At 45.4% G+C, this 16,457-nt stretch overlaps 1 protein-coding gene across 22 annotated transcripts in view; it reads left to right on the forward strand.

Moving 5' to 3' along the window:
- The window catches only part of KALRN (kalirin RhoGEF kinase), a 661,810-nt gene that overhangs the window by 192,705 nt on the left and 452,648 nt on the right, over positions 1–16,457 (forward strand). For all 22 annotated transcript variants that reach the window (XM_027061042.2, XM_027061044.2, XM_027061047.2 and 19 more), the window contains exon 3: positions 7,139–7,253. In XM_027061042.2, coding sequence (XP_026916843.1) covers positions 7,139–7,253 — 115 coding nt within the window. The remainder of the gene's footprint in view (positions 1–7,138; positions 7,254–16,457) is intronic.

The following is a 16,457-nucleotide window of genomic DNA, read 5'->3' on the forward strand; positions in this document are numbered from 1 at the left end:
TGGCAAAGGGAACTCAAGTGAATGTTTATATCCATTCATTTACCTTTCTTAGTAATGACTTCCAAATATTTATTTCCGACTTTTCTCTCCAACCCATCTTGTGCACCTGCATCTTTTACTGTCTGATTCAGGGGTCAGCAAACTATAGCTGGTGGGCCAGCCACCTGTTTTTGTAAGTAAAATTTTACTGGAACACAGCCATGTGCGTTTGTTCAGGCAGTATTAGTCTCCTATTGCTGCTGTAAGAAGTTACCGCAAGTTTGGTAGCACACAGCAACAGAAATTCATTGTCTCATGGTTCTGAAGGCCATGAAGTCAGTTTACTGAGTCTGAAATCAAGCTGTCAGCAAGGCTGTGCTACTTCCAGAAGCTCTTATGGGAGAACTCACTTCTTGCCTCTTCCGGCTTCTGGAGGCTGCCAGCATTCACTCCCATCTCTGTCTCTGTGGTCACACTTATTCTCCTCTTCTGTCTGTGGCACATCTTCCTCTGCCTCCCTCTTACAGGATACCTGTAACTGCATTTAGGGCCCAGTCATTTAAGCCGGGCTCATCTTCCCATATTAAGATCCTTGACTCGGTCACATCTGTAGGTGCTTTTTCCAAATAAGGTGACATTTACAGGTTCCAGGGATTAAGACCTGATATTTTTTGTGGGGGGGGCTACTATTCAGCCTGCTATAGGTAGTGTGAATGGATGCTTTCTTCCTTTAGTTTTTTTGTTTATTTTAAAGAGAGAGAGAGAGAGGGAACATGAGTGGGGGGAAGAGCAGAGAGAGAGGGAGAGAGAGAATCCTAAGCAGGGTCTGAACTGTCAGCACAGAGTGCTGCACAGGGCTCCAACTCATGGACTGTAAGATCATGACCGGAGATGAAATCAAGAGTCAGAAGTTTAACCAACTGAGCCACCCAGATGCCCCAATGGCTGCTTTCTAACTACAGTCGCAGAGTTGAGTAATTTTATCAGAGTCCACATAGTCATAAGCTTAAAATATTTACTATCTGGACCTTTAAGAAAAGTTTGGTGTCCTGTGATATAATTGAAGGCAAGCTACAGGTGCACCAGCATCACTCTGGGTGCCAGTTCTTGAGTTCTGTAGACTTCCCTTGTAGAACCTCCAGCAGGGGCTGGGATGATGGCAGTGCCCCACCGAGGATCACAAGCATTCATGCCTTGTGGACTGAGCATTTGTTTCTGGATGATCCTGATTGTCCACAAGGAGTGGTGGTAGAATCACAGGGAAGAAGTGAGTACAGTCCCACAGGGCATGGCTGCACATCATAGGTGCTACTGGCCTGGATGATGGGCAACAGACACAATGAAGAGAAGGGAGAGTGAGGAGGGGTTTAGAGGGAGGTGAAACCAAGCGGCAGGTGTCTCCCACCTGCTGAGAGGGAGGGTGAGAGACTGATGATTCAGAATGTGGGGATGGGATGTGAGAGCAAAGTATGAGATGGGAGTATGTAAGGTACTAGATGTACTCAGTAGTAATAGTGATACCAGCGTTTTATTGTTGTTGCTGCTAGGTGAGATTGACCAAGAAGCTGCCTTTCTCCATTAGCGTTAGGGGCTTGTCTACCTTGTCAGGTAGTGAACCCCTGTCACTGCAGATGTTGAAGCACAGGCTGAACAGCCCTTGGCAGGATCATGTGGTGGTGATTATGGGTAGAGGGGTTGGTAAGGCAACCTCCAAAGTCTTTGTAAGCTTGGATCTGAGTGTTTGCTGAACATGTGGGAGGACCTTGTGTGGAGGTCCTGAGGGCCGCTGGGCAGTGCTAGGCCCCTGACTTCTGCTGCTGCCCAGAGCCTGGCTGTAGGACATGGCCCACAGCGTCTATTGTTTACTTTCTACTCCCAAGTAGAGCTCAATCAGATCTTTTCTTCTTTAGGGCCCGGAGCTTCATCTCACCTGATGTCCCTCCTGTCCCCTGGGTCTCCTGCTAATCCTCCCATTTCTCTTGTGCCCAAACTTCCTCTACCTGCAATGCTTTACCCACACTTTCTGCCATTTTGAGCCTCTGTTTTTCCCAAGTAAGTGCCCGCTTTGCCTCCTCCAGGAGACCTGCCTTGCTTTAGTGTAGAGCCTCTGAACACCATCCTGTTCTGCATCAGTTCAGGACATATGAGTGCAGATACAGTAAACTCTGACATGGGGACCCTTGTTTGATTGTTCATGGCTTATTTTTTCCCATGTGAATTCAGTTGGAGCCCTGAGGCAGAGCTCAGCCAGCCCTAGAAAAAAACCTTCCCAACTAGACAGAGTTGTCCTAAGGGAGAACATAGAAACAATGTGCCAGGAAGACAGTCCAGCATGAGGCAGGTAGATGCTTCCCAGAGCAGGAGCGAGGTGGCTGGGGCTGTGCAGCTCGCTCCCTTGAACTGATGTGGGCTGACCAGCCTGGGGTGCGTCTTACTCATCTGCATGTGGTGCCAGGAGCTTTTGGGCTTAGGGGACATTGTCTTCCCATGCCTGAGAAGGATGCTGAGGATGCTAGGGAGACAGCTGGCTGCATTAAAAACAAAAACAAAAACAAAAACAAAACAAAAAAACCCAGAAACCAGAAACAAACCAATAAAGCCTCTTATATACTGAGCTTTTAAAAGACAAAACACAAGAATAAAACAAAACAAAGAAACCAGAATTAAATAATACAGTGTAGCAGCTATATTTCTTTCTGAGAAGGAAGGTGGTGACCAGAGAAACGAACTGTCTCTTGTTCCTGCCCTCCTCTGCTCCTGCCCCCAGCATGGCCAGGGCAAAGGAAAGCGTGCTGCCATGGGAACGCACATTTGGAATAATCCAGTGCAGCCCAACAGCTTCTGTGTGTGGGCGTGTGCACGTGTGTGTGAGACAGGTTCTGTGGCTGTGCCTTAGGGAGCCTCTGTCATTCCAGCCTGGTGGTCCTGCTCTATACTCACAACCTGTGGGCTCCCCCTTTGCCCTCTCTGGCTTCCTCTGAGTGCATATGCCTCCCACTCACAAGCACCCATTTGTGCCTTTTATCCAATCTGCTTGTACAGGGCTTATTTCACCCCTATTATCATTTTGTGCACTCACACCCTCCTTTTGGCCACCCCCTGATGTCTCTCTGCCTCCTGATCTCCCACCAGCAATGTTCTCTATGTTCCCAGGGAAATTTCATGCTGCTGTGGTACAGTCTTGTATCCTGGACCTGTGTCTCTCAAAGTATGTTCCATAAAACAGCAGTCCCACAAGATGGTCCTCAAAAAAATGAAAAGGGGTCCTATGCTTAAATAAGTTTGGGAAATGCATATTATAGCCACCTCATGGAGATTTGCTGTGTCCATTAAAGCACATGCCCATTAAACACATGAAAGCATCTCCCAAACTACAGAATAACTTCATTCCCTTAAGGAAATCATGTGTATCCATTAACATCTTGCTAACTATTGTTACATGGGCCAGAATTTTAGTATGATGCCCTCAATGTATTTTTCTTCTCCCACCACCCCCCACCTTCCCCACTTGCCCTAACTGGAGCCTGATACCCCCTGAAAATTTTTGAGCAGCATTGTTCCTCTGGCTCAGTCAGGGAAGCCCTAATGGTCCCTGCTTTTGGTCTTGCCTCTTCCCCAACCCTACCCTGCCCTGCCTCTCTGGAAGGGGATCAGTGCTACTTCTAGAACATCAGACTGTCCCCTCCCTCTTTATCCTCTTTATACCTGTCCTGTAGCTCCTGGCAACAAAGCCTCACATGCGCAGGCCCACGGCAGGAATGTGATGAGTAAAGGAATTACCAGCACCTTTTCAAAACTTGGCTACTTGTGTCTCATACCCTCTGGGATCCACCTCCATAATGCACACTGACTTCAGCAGGGAGGATTCTCATTCTTCATCTCTGTGTATCACGCTCTGTAATGTCAGCACCATATCAACTATCCATCCAATCCTACACCTTCATGGCTTCTCAGCCTCCTTGGCACCAAAGTTTTCCACCTCCTTATTTAGGCCATGAATATCTACGACCTTAAACCCTTGATATGTGCGTCCATGGACTTAGCCTCTTACCTTTGACCCTTTCTGGTGTTCTCCTATAAGTTGGGAAAGGATGGATTTCAGATGAGCAAAACATCTGTTCCCTCTTCTCTGGGAACTCATGATCCAGTAGGACATTTCCTACCTGCACTGGGTCCTCTCCACTTACGCATGCATTAGCTTTATTCTGCCTTCACTCAGGTTAGAACCTAACATAGATACGATGGCTAGACCTCCCAAAAGAGGTCTCACTGTGCCCCAGTTCCCTGCCTCATTCCTTTTAGCCTACCTCATACACAGTCCTGCTGTTCATTCTCTTGGGACGCTGATCAGTGATGGTCTTCTCCGCTTTCTCCCAGCACCTCGAACCTATCCTGATCCTTGACAGGTGACCTCATTTGCTATTTCACCTAAAGAGCAGTGTCCCCCAGGCAGGCTGAATTTCTCCCACTCCTTCATTTAGTTGTTTCCTCCTCCCTCTCTGAGTTGTATCAGCCTGCTTCAGAGAAGGGGACAGGACCCCTCTTCTTGCACCGGCTCTGAGGCCTTGTTCTACCCATTGTCCCACTCTTTCCAGCACAGTGATTCTCTTTCACTATGCCCTTTCCTCCTCTGCTTCCTACACACTTGCAAGGTCATCTCCTTTCTGAGAAACACCTGGCTGATCCTGCTGCCCCCTCTTGAATCCTTCTCCATGCTTACTGAAGGGACCGGGCTGCCCTGACCCAGGCTTTCTCCTTTCCCTCCCTCTCCTCTGCCATCTGGAGCCTTCCCCAGCCATATTTATGAAACTCTTATTTCCAAGGGCAGAACTACCTCTAGCTCAGGAAGGACAGTTCCAACAGTCCTACAAAGTCCGTAGTGAGTCTTTGCCAAACAAGCCAGTCTTGGCACTCCATGTTCTCATGGCTCTACTGTGTCTGCCCAAAGTCAGGAATAAAGGCAACAACTGCAGTTAAAACCACCCAAGAGTGAAAATCCTTAGGATGGTTCATGGCTAGAGAGGAAGGTTGTGGTTACAAGAGATGCTCCCAGCTTTTGGGATGTAATGCCCCCGATTTCGAATCCAAGAGACCACCAAGGAGCCGATACCGATGCAAACGCACGAGGGTTTATTTGCAAGCTCAAGCTTGGGCCCGAGTATACCCGACACAGCGGAGCAGGGACTTCGACCTCTAGGTTAAGAGGCGTAGCAGTTTTATAGGGGCCAATGGCCAATGAGATTGTAACACACACAGAAAGTTGCCATTCATGTCAGTCCACACGCAGGTGGCCAATTGAATTACAATTTACCCTATAGTAACTGTTTGAACTAGCCTATCACTCGGGTCAGAATTTACGTGCAAGTTTGGTGAGCAAAAGGCGGGGTTTACATTCTTTGGCGGTTAGGGGTTCTGCATTCCTAAATGAGCCGGTTTCCAGTAAGGGTGTGCTCAGCGGCTTGACTAGTGTGGGGGAGTGTCTTAAGCAATAAGTAGGTCATGTGGGGGTTATACATGAGATGGTGGGTGTAGCACAAAATGGAGTTAGTCTTGCTCTGCTTGTCCAGGGGTAGGGGATTTTTGTTAAATTCCTTGGGTCCCACAGGGAAACCTTCCATTTAATCCTTCTGCTTCCTTTTCCTCATGTGGAAGGCAGATGGGAAATGGGGATCATTTCCAAGGTAGATGAGTTGGGGTGGTTTTTCATACAAAGAACCAGGGCCCATGGTATGGAAGGTCTGGAGCTAGGGGCCCAGGTCCCACGCTGTGGTGTGTCTATACAAATCGCCCTGCTGTGGGGCTGGAAGTGGGGGTGGTACTGCTGAAATGTTTTCTCATCAGGGCACGTCCCTCACTGGCCTGATCTTGTTTGATCCTTTTCTCTTTGCAGTCTTCCTATTTCCTCCTCAGGAGTATCCTGGAGTGGTTTAGGTTTTGTTTGTCGAGCTTCCCCTCTGTCTGTATGGCTTCTGGACCCCACAATCAGAGGGAAACATTATTCATGAACTCACACTTGGGTGGGGACCCTGGGAGGCTCTGCCTTTCCTTGAAGAGCTCCTTATTCAGAGGGCTGAGCTTTAAGCTTCTTTTCTAGTATTGGTGATGGCCATGTCACTTCCTCCCCCTTCTTGAATTGTATCCCCTTGTGGTCCCCACTCTGGAGGATGTCAGGCAGCTGCCTGGGATGTGTGCAAGAGTCTGTGATCATGACAGGGGTTTTCTGTGCATAATAACCAGTGCCTGTAAGGATGTACCTTAGCTTTGTCCTCTGTGACCCTCCTGAGAAACTTGGCCCTGCTTCCTAATCAGAGCACCTATTAAAGAATAAATCTTTAAATCCTATAATAAATAGTGAAAAGAAAGTTTAGAAAAAAGAAGAAAAAGCAACCATGTAAAATCCCAGCCGTCTAATAGCAACAATGATCATCATTTCACTATACTCCTTCCTGCTTGTTTTAATGTGATATTTAGAAAACATTTATAATCATAGTGTGTACATATGCATTTGCCATGATTAAGACCTTGAGCATCCTTGTTTCTGATCAAGATTCCTGTACTCCTCTAGCAGGAGTGACAGGTGGTACCTCAGGCAGGCAGACAGGCAGGGGTGGAATCTTGACTGTGTAGAAAGCACTTAACATCTTTTCTATGAATCTGAAAATCTCCCAGCAGTGATGTCCTGGATGGATGCTTTAAGGGTTTCTCACTACAGTAGTCAGTTCATCTTGAGCACTTCTACCTCACAGAGGTCTGCAAAGAGAAGTGAATTGAAGGTTAAATTTTCAAAGACCATAACACATTCGATAGCTTGTTTTCTCGATGAGAGCAGTCACCACCACCTTCATTATCATCTCACAGTTGTGGAGAGCTTTATGTTTTAAAGTGCTTCCCCATCAGTCCTTGTGGCAACCCTGTAAGATGCTCATCATTATTTTCAGGTGCACTTTGCAAATGAGGTGTCAGAGAAGTCAAAAAGTCTTGCCCAAGGTTACACATGTTAGCTACATCCAAACTCCATACCCTTCACCTAACCAGTGACTGCATTTCTCCGGGCACCATATTTCTGCCTGTTTCATCCAGCACTCAGATGGAATTCTTTTTTCTGTGCAGCATGCTTTCCAGCTGGTTTTCTTAACCGCCCTCCTCTTCCTCCCTACAGGGGGCCGTGATAAGCGAGGTGGACCCATTCTGACCTTCCCTGCTCGCAGCAATCATGACAGAATAAGACAGGAAGACCTGCGGAAACTCGTGACCTATTTGGCCAGCGTGCCAAGGTAAGGTGAAGGGGAATATCCTGCCGGGGAGTGGGGAGCTGGGCTCATGTGAGTGAGTTGGAATGAGCCTCCATCCCAGCCCGGGCAGTTGTTTCTGCCCTTGGAGTGGATTCTAATTATTCCTGGAACAATGTCACCCATTGTTCACCTTGTTCTCATCATTCCCATTGTTACTGCTGGGATCCATATGAATGGACTAGGAGCCCTGGGCAGAGGTGAGGACCAGGACAGGCCCTGGAGTGGAGACTCTGTGGCCTGGGGAAGAGGGTGGGAAGCTGCTGTTTTCCTTAGGGAAGTAGGAAGTTAGCTGAGTCCACCTTGGCTTGTGCAATGGATTGTTTTCAAAACTTACGGCTTGTGAATATGGTTTATGGCTTTTGGAGTTTGGGACAAATAACCCCACTTGAATCATACAGTTAGACTCAGCCCTCAGTCCAATCTAGATCACACATTTTCAGCAGGGTTAATATTGTCTCTAAGGAGGATGAAAATTGGTTCTTGGTGTGGGGGGTAGCAAAAACCTGTCCTTTTATGTATTAAGCACAGGTATATATACGGTACCTAAAAAGGTATACAATATATTCACGGCATTAAATTTTCATTGACTGTGACAATTGAGGAAGGAAGCATAGAAAAGTTCTTTTGGGGGCAGGGAACGATGATCATTTTAACAGGTTGAGAAACATTGGTTTCCAAGTGTTTCCTGGTGGTGCTGGCCATGGAGGTGGTGGAGAGAGACATGTTGAGGCCATCGTCTGTATCTTTTAAGAAGGGAGAATAAAGGCCTTTGTAGACTCAGAGAATCACGGAATATGAATGCTGGAAGAGCCCTGAGAAGCTGTCTAGGCAACTACATGTTGTGCTCTGCTTAGGAATTAGGGTCAGTAGGGATGAGAGCTGCTCACCGGGCATCAGTATCAGTGGCTGGCCTAGAACTCTGCCTTCCTGACTCCTGATCCAGGGCTCTCCTGTCCTTGCACTTGGCCAGAGAGATTTCTGTTCTCTGCCACTTAATGGAGCTGGAGCCTGTCAAGTGTTTCTTGTGGCAAATGAGAAGTGGTACTTTGGGCCTTCAAAATCTTCTTGTCTCTGTGCATTTTATAGGAGAATTAGTAAATTATAGACAGGAGCTCCATATTCAGCTCCGCCTCTGCTAGGAGACCTTGGATAATTGTTGCAAGCGCTGATTAGTTCTTGAAGCAGGTGTCAAATGAGGCAAGCGCTAGATCTCAAAGTGCTATGAGGGAGACAAATGTAAAGGGATTGGTGGATGGTGATGGGCAGGTGGTAAAGGAGTTTTAAGAGCAGCCATCAAGTGCTTGGGAGGATATTGAATAGAATGGGGAGCCCTGAAGAGCCCCAGGCAGAAGGCTGTGAACAAATAGATGTTGAATAGTGTCTATTTTTTTTCTTTATGATATCCGCTGGAGACCGGAAAAAAAGATAAAAGGTCTTAAGTTCCAACAAAAGGGACTTGGGTTCTATGCAAAGAAGAACTTCTAAACTTGGAGTGCAAGAGTCTTTGGATGAGGAATAGAATAGAATACTTTTTTTTTTCTTGGAGGTCTTTGGAGAGAAGAAATATTCCCATCTGTCTCAGAGGCAAAGAGATGGACTAAATAACCCATGATTGATGTAGGTAATTTAGCAATTTAGTCATCTAGGGGCTAAGCAGTTTTAAAAGCACCTTTCCCAAGTACACTACTATCAGGCATAAAACCAGGCATTTTCTAAAGCAATTTACAAGAAAAGTTTTCATGGAGACCCATGATGAACTCTTAGTTCTTTCAGAGCCAGAAGAAATTGGGGTCCCAGGAGATACGAAAGGTATATTTTTTTCCTTTCTGGTATGTTTATCACATCCCTGCAGCTAATGTACACTTACCTTCTACAGAATAGAAGGTAAAAGAGTTTGAAGAACACTTTTCTTCATTCTGATTTGTTAAGCAAAGATAGGACAGAATAGATTGGAAGCAGTTAAAAGGAAACATTTCTGCTGGGTGAAGGGGAATGAAACCCAAGAGGGGCGAAAGGAAGGTCACAGATAAGGAGAAACAATACATTATCATTGAAGGAGTATACTAGATGGTAGCTCTTTGCCTCTCAGAGGGTGGTCTCAGGCATTGCCCCTGAGAACAGAAGAGGTTCTTCACAGGTTCTGGCAGGTGGGGGGCAGGACTCCTGTTGCTACCTTCAGTGGGAAGGATTTTCCTTGGAGTTCTGCCACCTCTGTCACAAGGGCTCTTGTTCAGGAGGATTGTGAGTACCTGGCAGGCTGCAGAGTTTACCAACTAGTCATGCCACTCATGTCCCCAAGTTCACATATGACTACTGTTGGAAGCAAAACCTGGAACAGAATTGTTCTAAAGACACTGAATTCTAGGGAGGGAAACTGAAGAACTTAGTGGGTCAGATAATATTTGCCACTCTTCTGCTAACCACAGGTTTGGGAAAGAAGGGAAACTGTGAAAATGAATAGTTAGTCGAGGTCAATGATACTGATGAGAAGAAATGATCTATTCTGGGTCATGGCCCAGGAAGCTAAAAGACAGGCTCCTTTTGGGGTGGAGTGTGCTCTACAGACTGGTGTAATCATCTGTACGTGACATTTGACATTTATTTATTCATGCATTCATTCATTCTTTATTTATTTAACAAATATTTAGAGGCTCTGTATGCCAGGCTGACTGTTCATGGTGAGCAGGAAAAGATATTTTGATAAAGTTAGGTAAAACCTGGATATTTCCCTAACTTGTACAAACCAGTAAGAATAAAGGGCAGTGCAATATATGACTGTGCTGGTAGCATAAGAGATGAGCTGGCTAAAAGAAGGCAGGCAAATAAGGACCAGTAAGTGATGAAAGAAGATCCTGAAATCTAAGGAATGAGTCATCTTGACGGCCATTTCTGGCACTATTCTAGAAAAGATGATTAAACAGATGGTTGTGGTAATTTATAAATGAATGGGAAGAAATAGTCCCACCATCCTCTGTGAAGGCCAAGCCACATCTGGACCACTGCATTCAACTCTGCAACACTGAACTTTTAAATTTTTTAAAAATTTTTTAAATGTTTATTTTATTTTTGAGACAGAGAGAGACAGAGCATGAACGGGGGAGGGTCAGAGAGAGAGGGAGACACAGAATCCGAAGCAGGCTCCAGGCTCCCAGCTGTCAGCACAGAGCCCGACGCGGGGCTTGAACTCACAGACCGCGAGATCATGACCTGAGCCGAAGTCGGATGCTTAACTGACTGAGCCACCCAGGCGCCCCTTTTAAATTTTTTTTAAATGTTTATTTATTTTTGAGAGAGAGAGAGGGAGGGAGGGAGAGAGGGAGGGAGGGAGAGAGAGAGAGAGAGAGAGAGAGAGAGAGAAAGAGAGAGAGAGAGAGAGAATGAGTGGGGGAGAGGCAGAGAAACAGGGAGACACAGAATCTAAAGCAGGTTCCAGGCTCTGACCTGTCAGCACAGAGCCAGCACGGGGCTCGAACTCATGAGTTGTAAGGTCATGACCTAAGCTGAAGTCGGACGCTTAACTGGTTGAGCCACCCAGGTGCACCTCTGCCAGTTGGTTTTAAGAATGCTGTTGACCACTTAGAGTATTGTCAGGGGAGCAGCGTATTGAAGAATCCACAAACTGGGTGTCTCTGTAGTTGAAGGATTGAAGGATGTTTTCTGGCAGGAATGAAAATGGAAGAACAGTGATTCCTGACTTCAGGTGTCAGGAGAGCTGTCGCAAAGAGGAGGGAGCAGGCATGGTCCCTGCTGCATCAATGGGTAGAAGTGAAGAAAGAACCTGCCCACCTGGGAGCTGTCCAGCAGTAATGCTGCTGCCCCTGGAGAAAGTGGGTGGGCTTTCTGTCAGCTGGAGACTGGGTGACCTTCTGTTAGGGATACTGTAGGAAGAATTCCTCCATTGGGCTGGAGGCTGGATTAGATCATTTCTAAGATTTCTTGCCCTGAATTTTGTGTTTCTATGATATTGGGGGAAAAAATGCATCATAAAATCTAGGACCTCAAAACAGAGTACTATTACCCCCACTAACATACACGTCATTTCTCAGGCTCACTAAATAAGTTAGGGCCTGGGATTTCACTTCAGATGATGTCTACATCTGAAATCCTGAGAGAACTGCTTTCTAGTTCCTTTGGACTCTGTGGGAATTTGGGGGCATCACATGGGACCAAGGATCATCCTGGAGTGTGACAGTTTGGAACAGTCCTGCTTACTCTTTTGGGATCCATCTTGGCAGGAATTAAGTTTTTTCCAACTTCCCTTTTGTGCCTCTGATGGCTTTGAGCACCCATCTCCAGGATCTTCTCCATGCTTTCTGTCATCTTGTTTTGAGGAATCACAGACTAGCAGTGTGGGAAGGGGCCTGAAAAGTCTTCCGGTTCCACTTGCTAATAAGTCCACTTACTGAATTCAACAATGTTTACTGAGTGCCTACTATGAGCCAGGGCCTGGATAGGCATCTTGGTGGGCTCTTGTGTTATCTTTTCTGACTGTCATCCATGCTATACTTAGCTAGCTTTTTTATCCTGCTCTGCTATCTGTTTGCAGCTACTTGTACATGAAAGGAACAGAAGGCAAATACTCAGATACAATCAACTGATGAATTTTCCTAGAAATTGAGGGACAGGATAGAAAATGTAGCCTGAGAGTAAATAATTGCCCAGGCAGAGCTCACAGTGTGGATAATCTACTCACCGTGATTATTGAGAGTTGAACAAATGCTTAAAATAGGAAATTCTAACTATCTAGTAAAAAAAAAAAAACCTGGATTATTTTATTGCATTGAATTTCTCCTCTTCATCGTCCTTGTTATTCTGCTTTGTCATGACCATCTTTCTGCTACTTCTAAGGGCACTGATTGTTAGCCCCTTGATGTGTCTGCCACTTAATTCTGCTCTTAGCAGGGCAGCTGAGATGTTAAGTGTTCTGGCAAGAATTGCAGATATCATACTGGTGAGGAGAGATGACAAGAAATTAAGATGGGATATTCTGTAATGCCAATCAAACCAAAGTGCCAATATTCACAGCTTATTATTTGATAACACTTGCTCTTGTTCTACTGACTTCAGCAAGAGATAAATTGGGCTAATAGCCAGCACTGTCTTTGTACAGCATCACCAGAAAATAGAAATATGCAGAATGAGCCAGAAATACAGTTAAAAGATGAGGAGGTAAAAACTGCAAGGGTTTCCTCCCATTATATTCAGCCTGAGAGAGCCCAAGCTATCCAAACTATAATCACTGAGTGCGTCTTATTGCAAGGGCCTGTTGAGATGTGTTGTTGGCATTCTGTCCTTTGTTCTGAGATTATCAATTAAAGGAGGAGGTAGGGAGTAGTGACAGGAGGTCTAGAAAATAGGACCAATGAGAGCATTGTCCAAAACTTATGCCTTTTCACACTCATTTTAAATTTATTTTGTTGCTTATGTATAGAGGGCTTATAATTTTTATTACAGTTCCCAGATTCTACACAAATTGAGCAATAACAGTTAAGTGTCCCTATTGTTAAGCTGTGTGTAACACAAGTCCTGAAGAGCAAATAGTGTTCTACTCTGCTGGTAAGGAGTGTAAAATCACAACAGCAACTACCCTCATTAGTGATCACTCTCCTTGGAGCTGTGCAGACCTTCCAACAAAGGGAAGAGAAGCGTCCTAGGATGGCAGAAGATACTGAGGTTCAGATCCCAGCTCTATCACTACTCAGTAAGGAAGCTAATGGCCACTCAACCTGGGTAATCTAAGAAGAGATTAAGGAAGGTACAATTTATAGTCATGCAGGCAGGGCACAGGGAAACCAGCAAGGTTTGGATTCCCAAGTTATACCAGGGCTAGAAACAATAGGGAAGGGAGATGTTACTACTTCTAGCCCTGAAGGGCAAGATGATCAACAGTTCTTAGAATCTGGAGAGAGACGGCTGTGTGAGAGGGCCACCTGACAGGAGCTGTGGCTATGGGTGATTCCATGATGGGGAGCAAGGGGAATCCAGACTCTTAACTTCACTGTCCTTTCATTCTCTGACCTCCTGTCATTGTTTGTCATTGACTGAATGCAACCAAAGCCAGGTAAGCCCATTGATGCAGTCCATGTGGGTCAGCCTCCTAGGGCGTCGGCTTGAGGGGAGAGGATGGAGAATGGATTTGGAGGGGCAAATGGAAGGTATTTCTGCATTTCTCAGCGTAGGGTGAGACCTGAGGCATATTATTCAGTATTTCTGAGTCTAATGTTCTGATTTTTAATTTAGGAAAAGAATGCCCATCCCACAAGTGTGTGGTGAAGAATTATCTAGCAATCTCTCTGTAGCACCCAGGTGCTCAGTACTTCTTAGTCTGTCTCCTAAAGTATAATAATAATAATTATACTTTATATATATGTAATTATATATATAATAATTATTATTATTATACTGTATATACACATGCACATATAGTAATATTTGTTACCTATTAAGGAATAGATATAATATATATGTAAGTTATGAAGCATAATAATAAAATCAACATCTGAGAGCCCACCCCTCAACTTTAAAAGTAGAATGTCACCTGTAGTGACATTTGAGGCTACCTGTGGCTACCTGAAGCTACCTGTGGCTCCTCCCCACCATGAACCCCCCCCCCCCCCCCCCGCCGAAACAACCATTACTCTGAGTTTTGTGTTTATCCTCTTGCTTTTTTGGTATAGTTTACCACATGTTTTCATAAACAATATGTTGTTTAGTTTTGCTTGTTTTTTTTAAAATTTATTTTTACATTTATTCATTTTTGAGAGAGAGAAAGAGAGAGAGAGTGTGTGAGCAGGGGAAGAACAGAGAGAGAGGGAGACACAGAATCCAAAGCAGGCTCCAGGCTCTAAGCTGTCAGCACAGAGCCTGATGTGGGGCTTGAACCCACAAACTGGGAGATCATGATCTGAGCCGAAGTTGTACCCTTAAGCAACTGAACCACTCAGGCGCCCCTAGTTTTGCTTGTTTTTGAGTTTTATACAAAGGGTATCATACCATATGTAGTTTTCTTTGACTAGCTTTTTTAACTACTGTGGTATGCAACAACATGGATAAATTTTCAGATGTGATTTTAAGGGGGAAAAGACAATGTGTCCAACCCCTGGAATTGATCTATTAAGTAATAAATAAATGCTAGCAATTAGTATTTTTAACCTACATTATTGTGCTGTTATAAGTATTTGATATGCATAACTTCGAGGTGAGTATGTTTATTTCTTCTTTTACACATGAGGGGACTGTGGCTCCAAGAGGTTAGGTAACTTGCCTAGGGACACAGAGCCAGTATAACAAGAAGCTAGGTGCTTTAGCACCAGAGCTTGAACTTTTATCCACTGAAGGGATGGGGAGCCAGAGTAAGGGAGGCCATGGTGATGGAGTGCAGGGGACACATCTGGGGAGAGTAGGATGGGCTAAAGATTGGATTGGAACAGGACAATGGAAGAGGGTGGTAAGGAGATGAGGGGGCCTACAGGTGTAATGATGGTGGGCAGCAATGGTCTGTACATCAAACCTGCTTTCTCTAAGGTTCTCTTTGGATTCTAAGTGTGAAGGTTGCTGCAGGTGTGGAATGCAGATGGCGATTTCCTCACACCTGGTTTCTACTGGTTAAGGCAGCCATGGTGACTGTGGATGTGCTGGACAATGGTGGTGGTTGTGGGGAGTGCCTCAGAATTTCTCCCCCAGGAGCAGATGTGTAAATGCTCCTTATTTATGCTCATCTATGGATGATAGTCAACTATGCTTTAGTGAGCACATAATACCAAGAGATGTAGTGAAAAAGCAGAAACACTTAAGACCATGGACACTATTTAAAGAGATAAGTAAAAAACTGTGAGTAGCAGGGACCCTGCATGTAAAGCCTTGTCTCTCTTGTACTCTAAGGATGGTAGTTCTATTCAGTTTCTTGGGTCTGAGTCTTCTTTCACTCGGCCACCTGTTTGGTTCATCTTCACTGCTCTGGTGGCAGAAGCACATTTCTGGCACTAGCATTATGCTGATACACATTTTGAAGCTGGTTTACTTCCTTGGCCATGCCATTGCTGGACTTGGCAGATGTGGCTGGCACAGCCCTGATGGGGCTGAGGGGCCAGAAGGGGCTCATGGAAACCCTGAGAAATGCAGCTGTGTGGCGGAGGGAGAGCTAGTGGTGATACTTCAAATGTAGAGGCATGCATTTGTGATTCCCTGGAGAACAATAGTCTGGATGATCAGAGGCAAAAACCATGTGGTCATGAAGTAACTATGGGAAGTAGGCCTGGTTATTCCAGGAACCAGTGAATGTCTTTAGGTGATAAATCAAGGACCCAGCATTGGATAAGCATTCCTGATGGAGAGAGGAGCATTGTTTGTCTGTATATGCATCTTCAGTGTGACCCTTGGAAGGTACCTGAACTTGGTGAGAGTGGAGCTAACAGTAGTGGACTAGCAGAGAAGGATGAGTGGGCTAAAGGGAAAGTACTGATTCTGGAAATGAGGCAAGGGGTTCCAGCCCAAGAAGAATGAACCCAGAAACTTCTGCTCTAGAAGGAGAAATGTGTCTGCTTGCTGACAAATGTTCTCACCTTGTAGAACAGGCACGCATAAAGGGATTATGAAACACAGCGGTGGTAGAACATGTAGATGGAACCTAGCCCAGAACTTGGTACTCAGAAGGGGCTGACAGCAAATGGCAGGTCTTTCCCTCTTTTTGCTCGAAGGTGGTGACATTGGGGACTCCTGGGTGGCTCTGTCACTTAAGCCGCTGACTGTCGATTTTGGCTCAGGTCATGATCTCACAGTTTGTGAGTTCAAGCCCTACATTGGACTCTGCACTGACAGTGTGGAGCCTGCTTGGGACTCTCTCATTCTCCCTTTCTATCTGTCACCCCCCCCCCCCCCCGCTTGTGCGCTCTCTCTCTCTCAAAACAAATAAACTTAAAAAATTAAAAAAAAAAAGTAGGGACCTTGTTTTGCCACCTGTCCTTCATTGACCCTAGCACTGATTTTTCAAAGTCAGGATTAGGGAGATGGTTAAGGTTAGGATTAGAGCTAAAAGCAGTGATAGCAGTGAGATCAGAACCATCTAGCAAGCTTATAAAGCAACACTGAATATATTAATAGATATACCAAGTACTTTGATAAAGTCTTAACCTCTTGTATTAGTTAGAAAACCATTTCTTGGGGCGCCTGGGTGGCGCCATCGGTTAA

This window comes from Acinonyx jubatus, chromosome C2 (assembly GCF_027475565.1).
Source record: "Acinonyx jubatus isolate Ajub_Pintada_27869175 chromosome C2, VMU_Ajub_asm_v1.0, whole genome shotgun sequence".
Classification (NCBI taxonomy): domain Eukaryota; kingdom Metazoa; phylum Chordata; class Mammalia; order Carnivora; family Felidae; genus Acinonyx; species Acinonyx jubatus.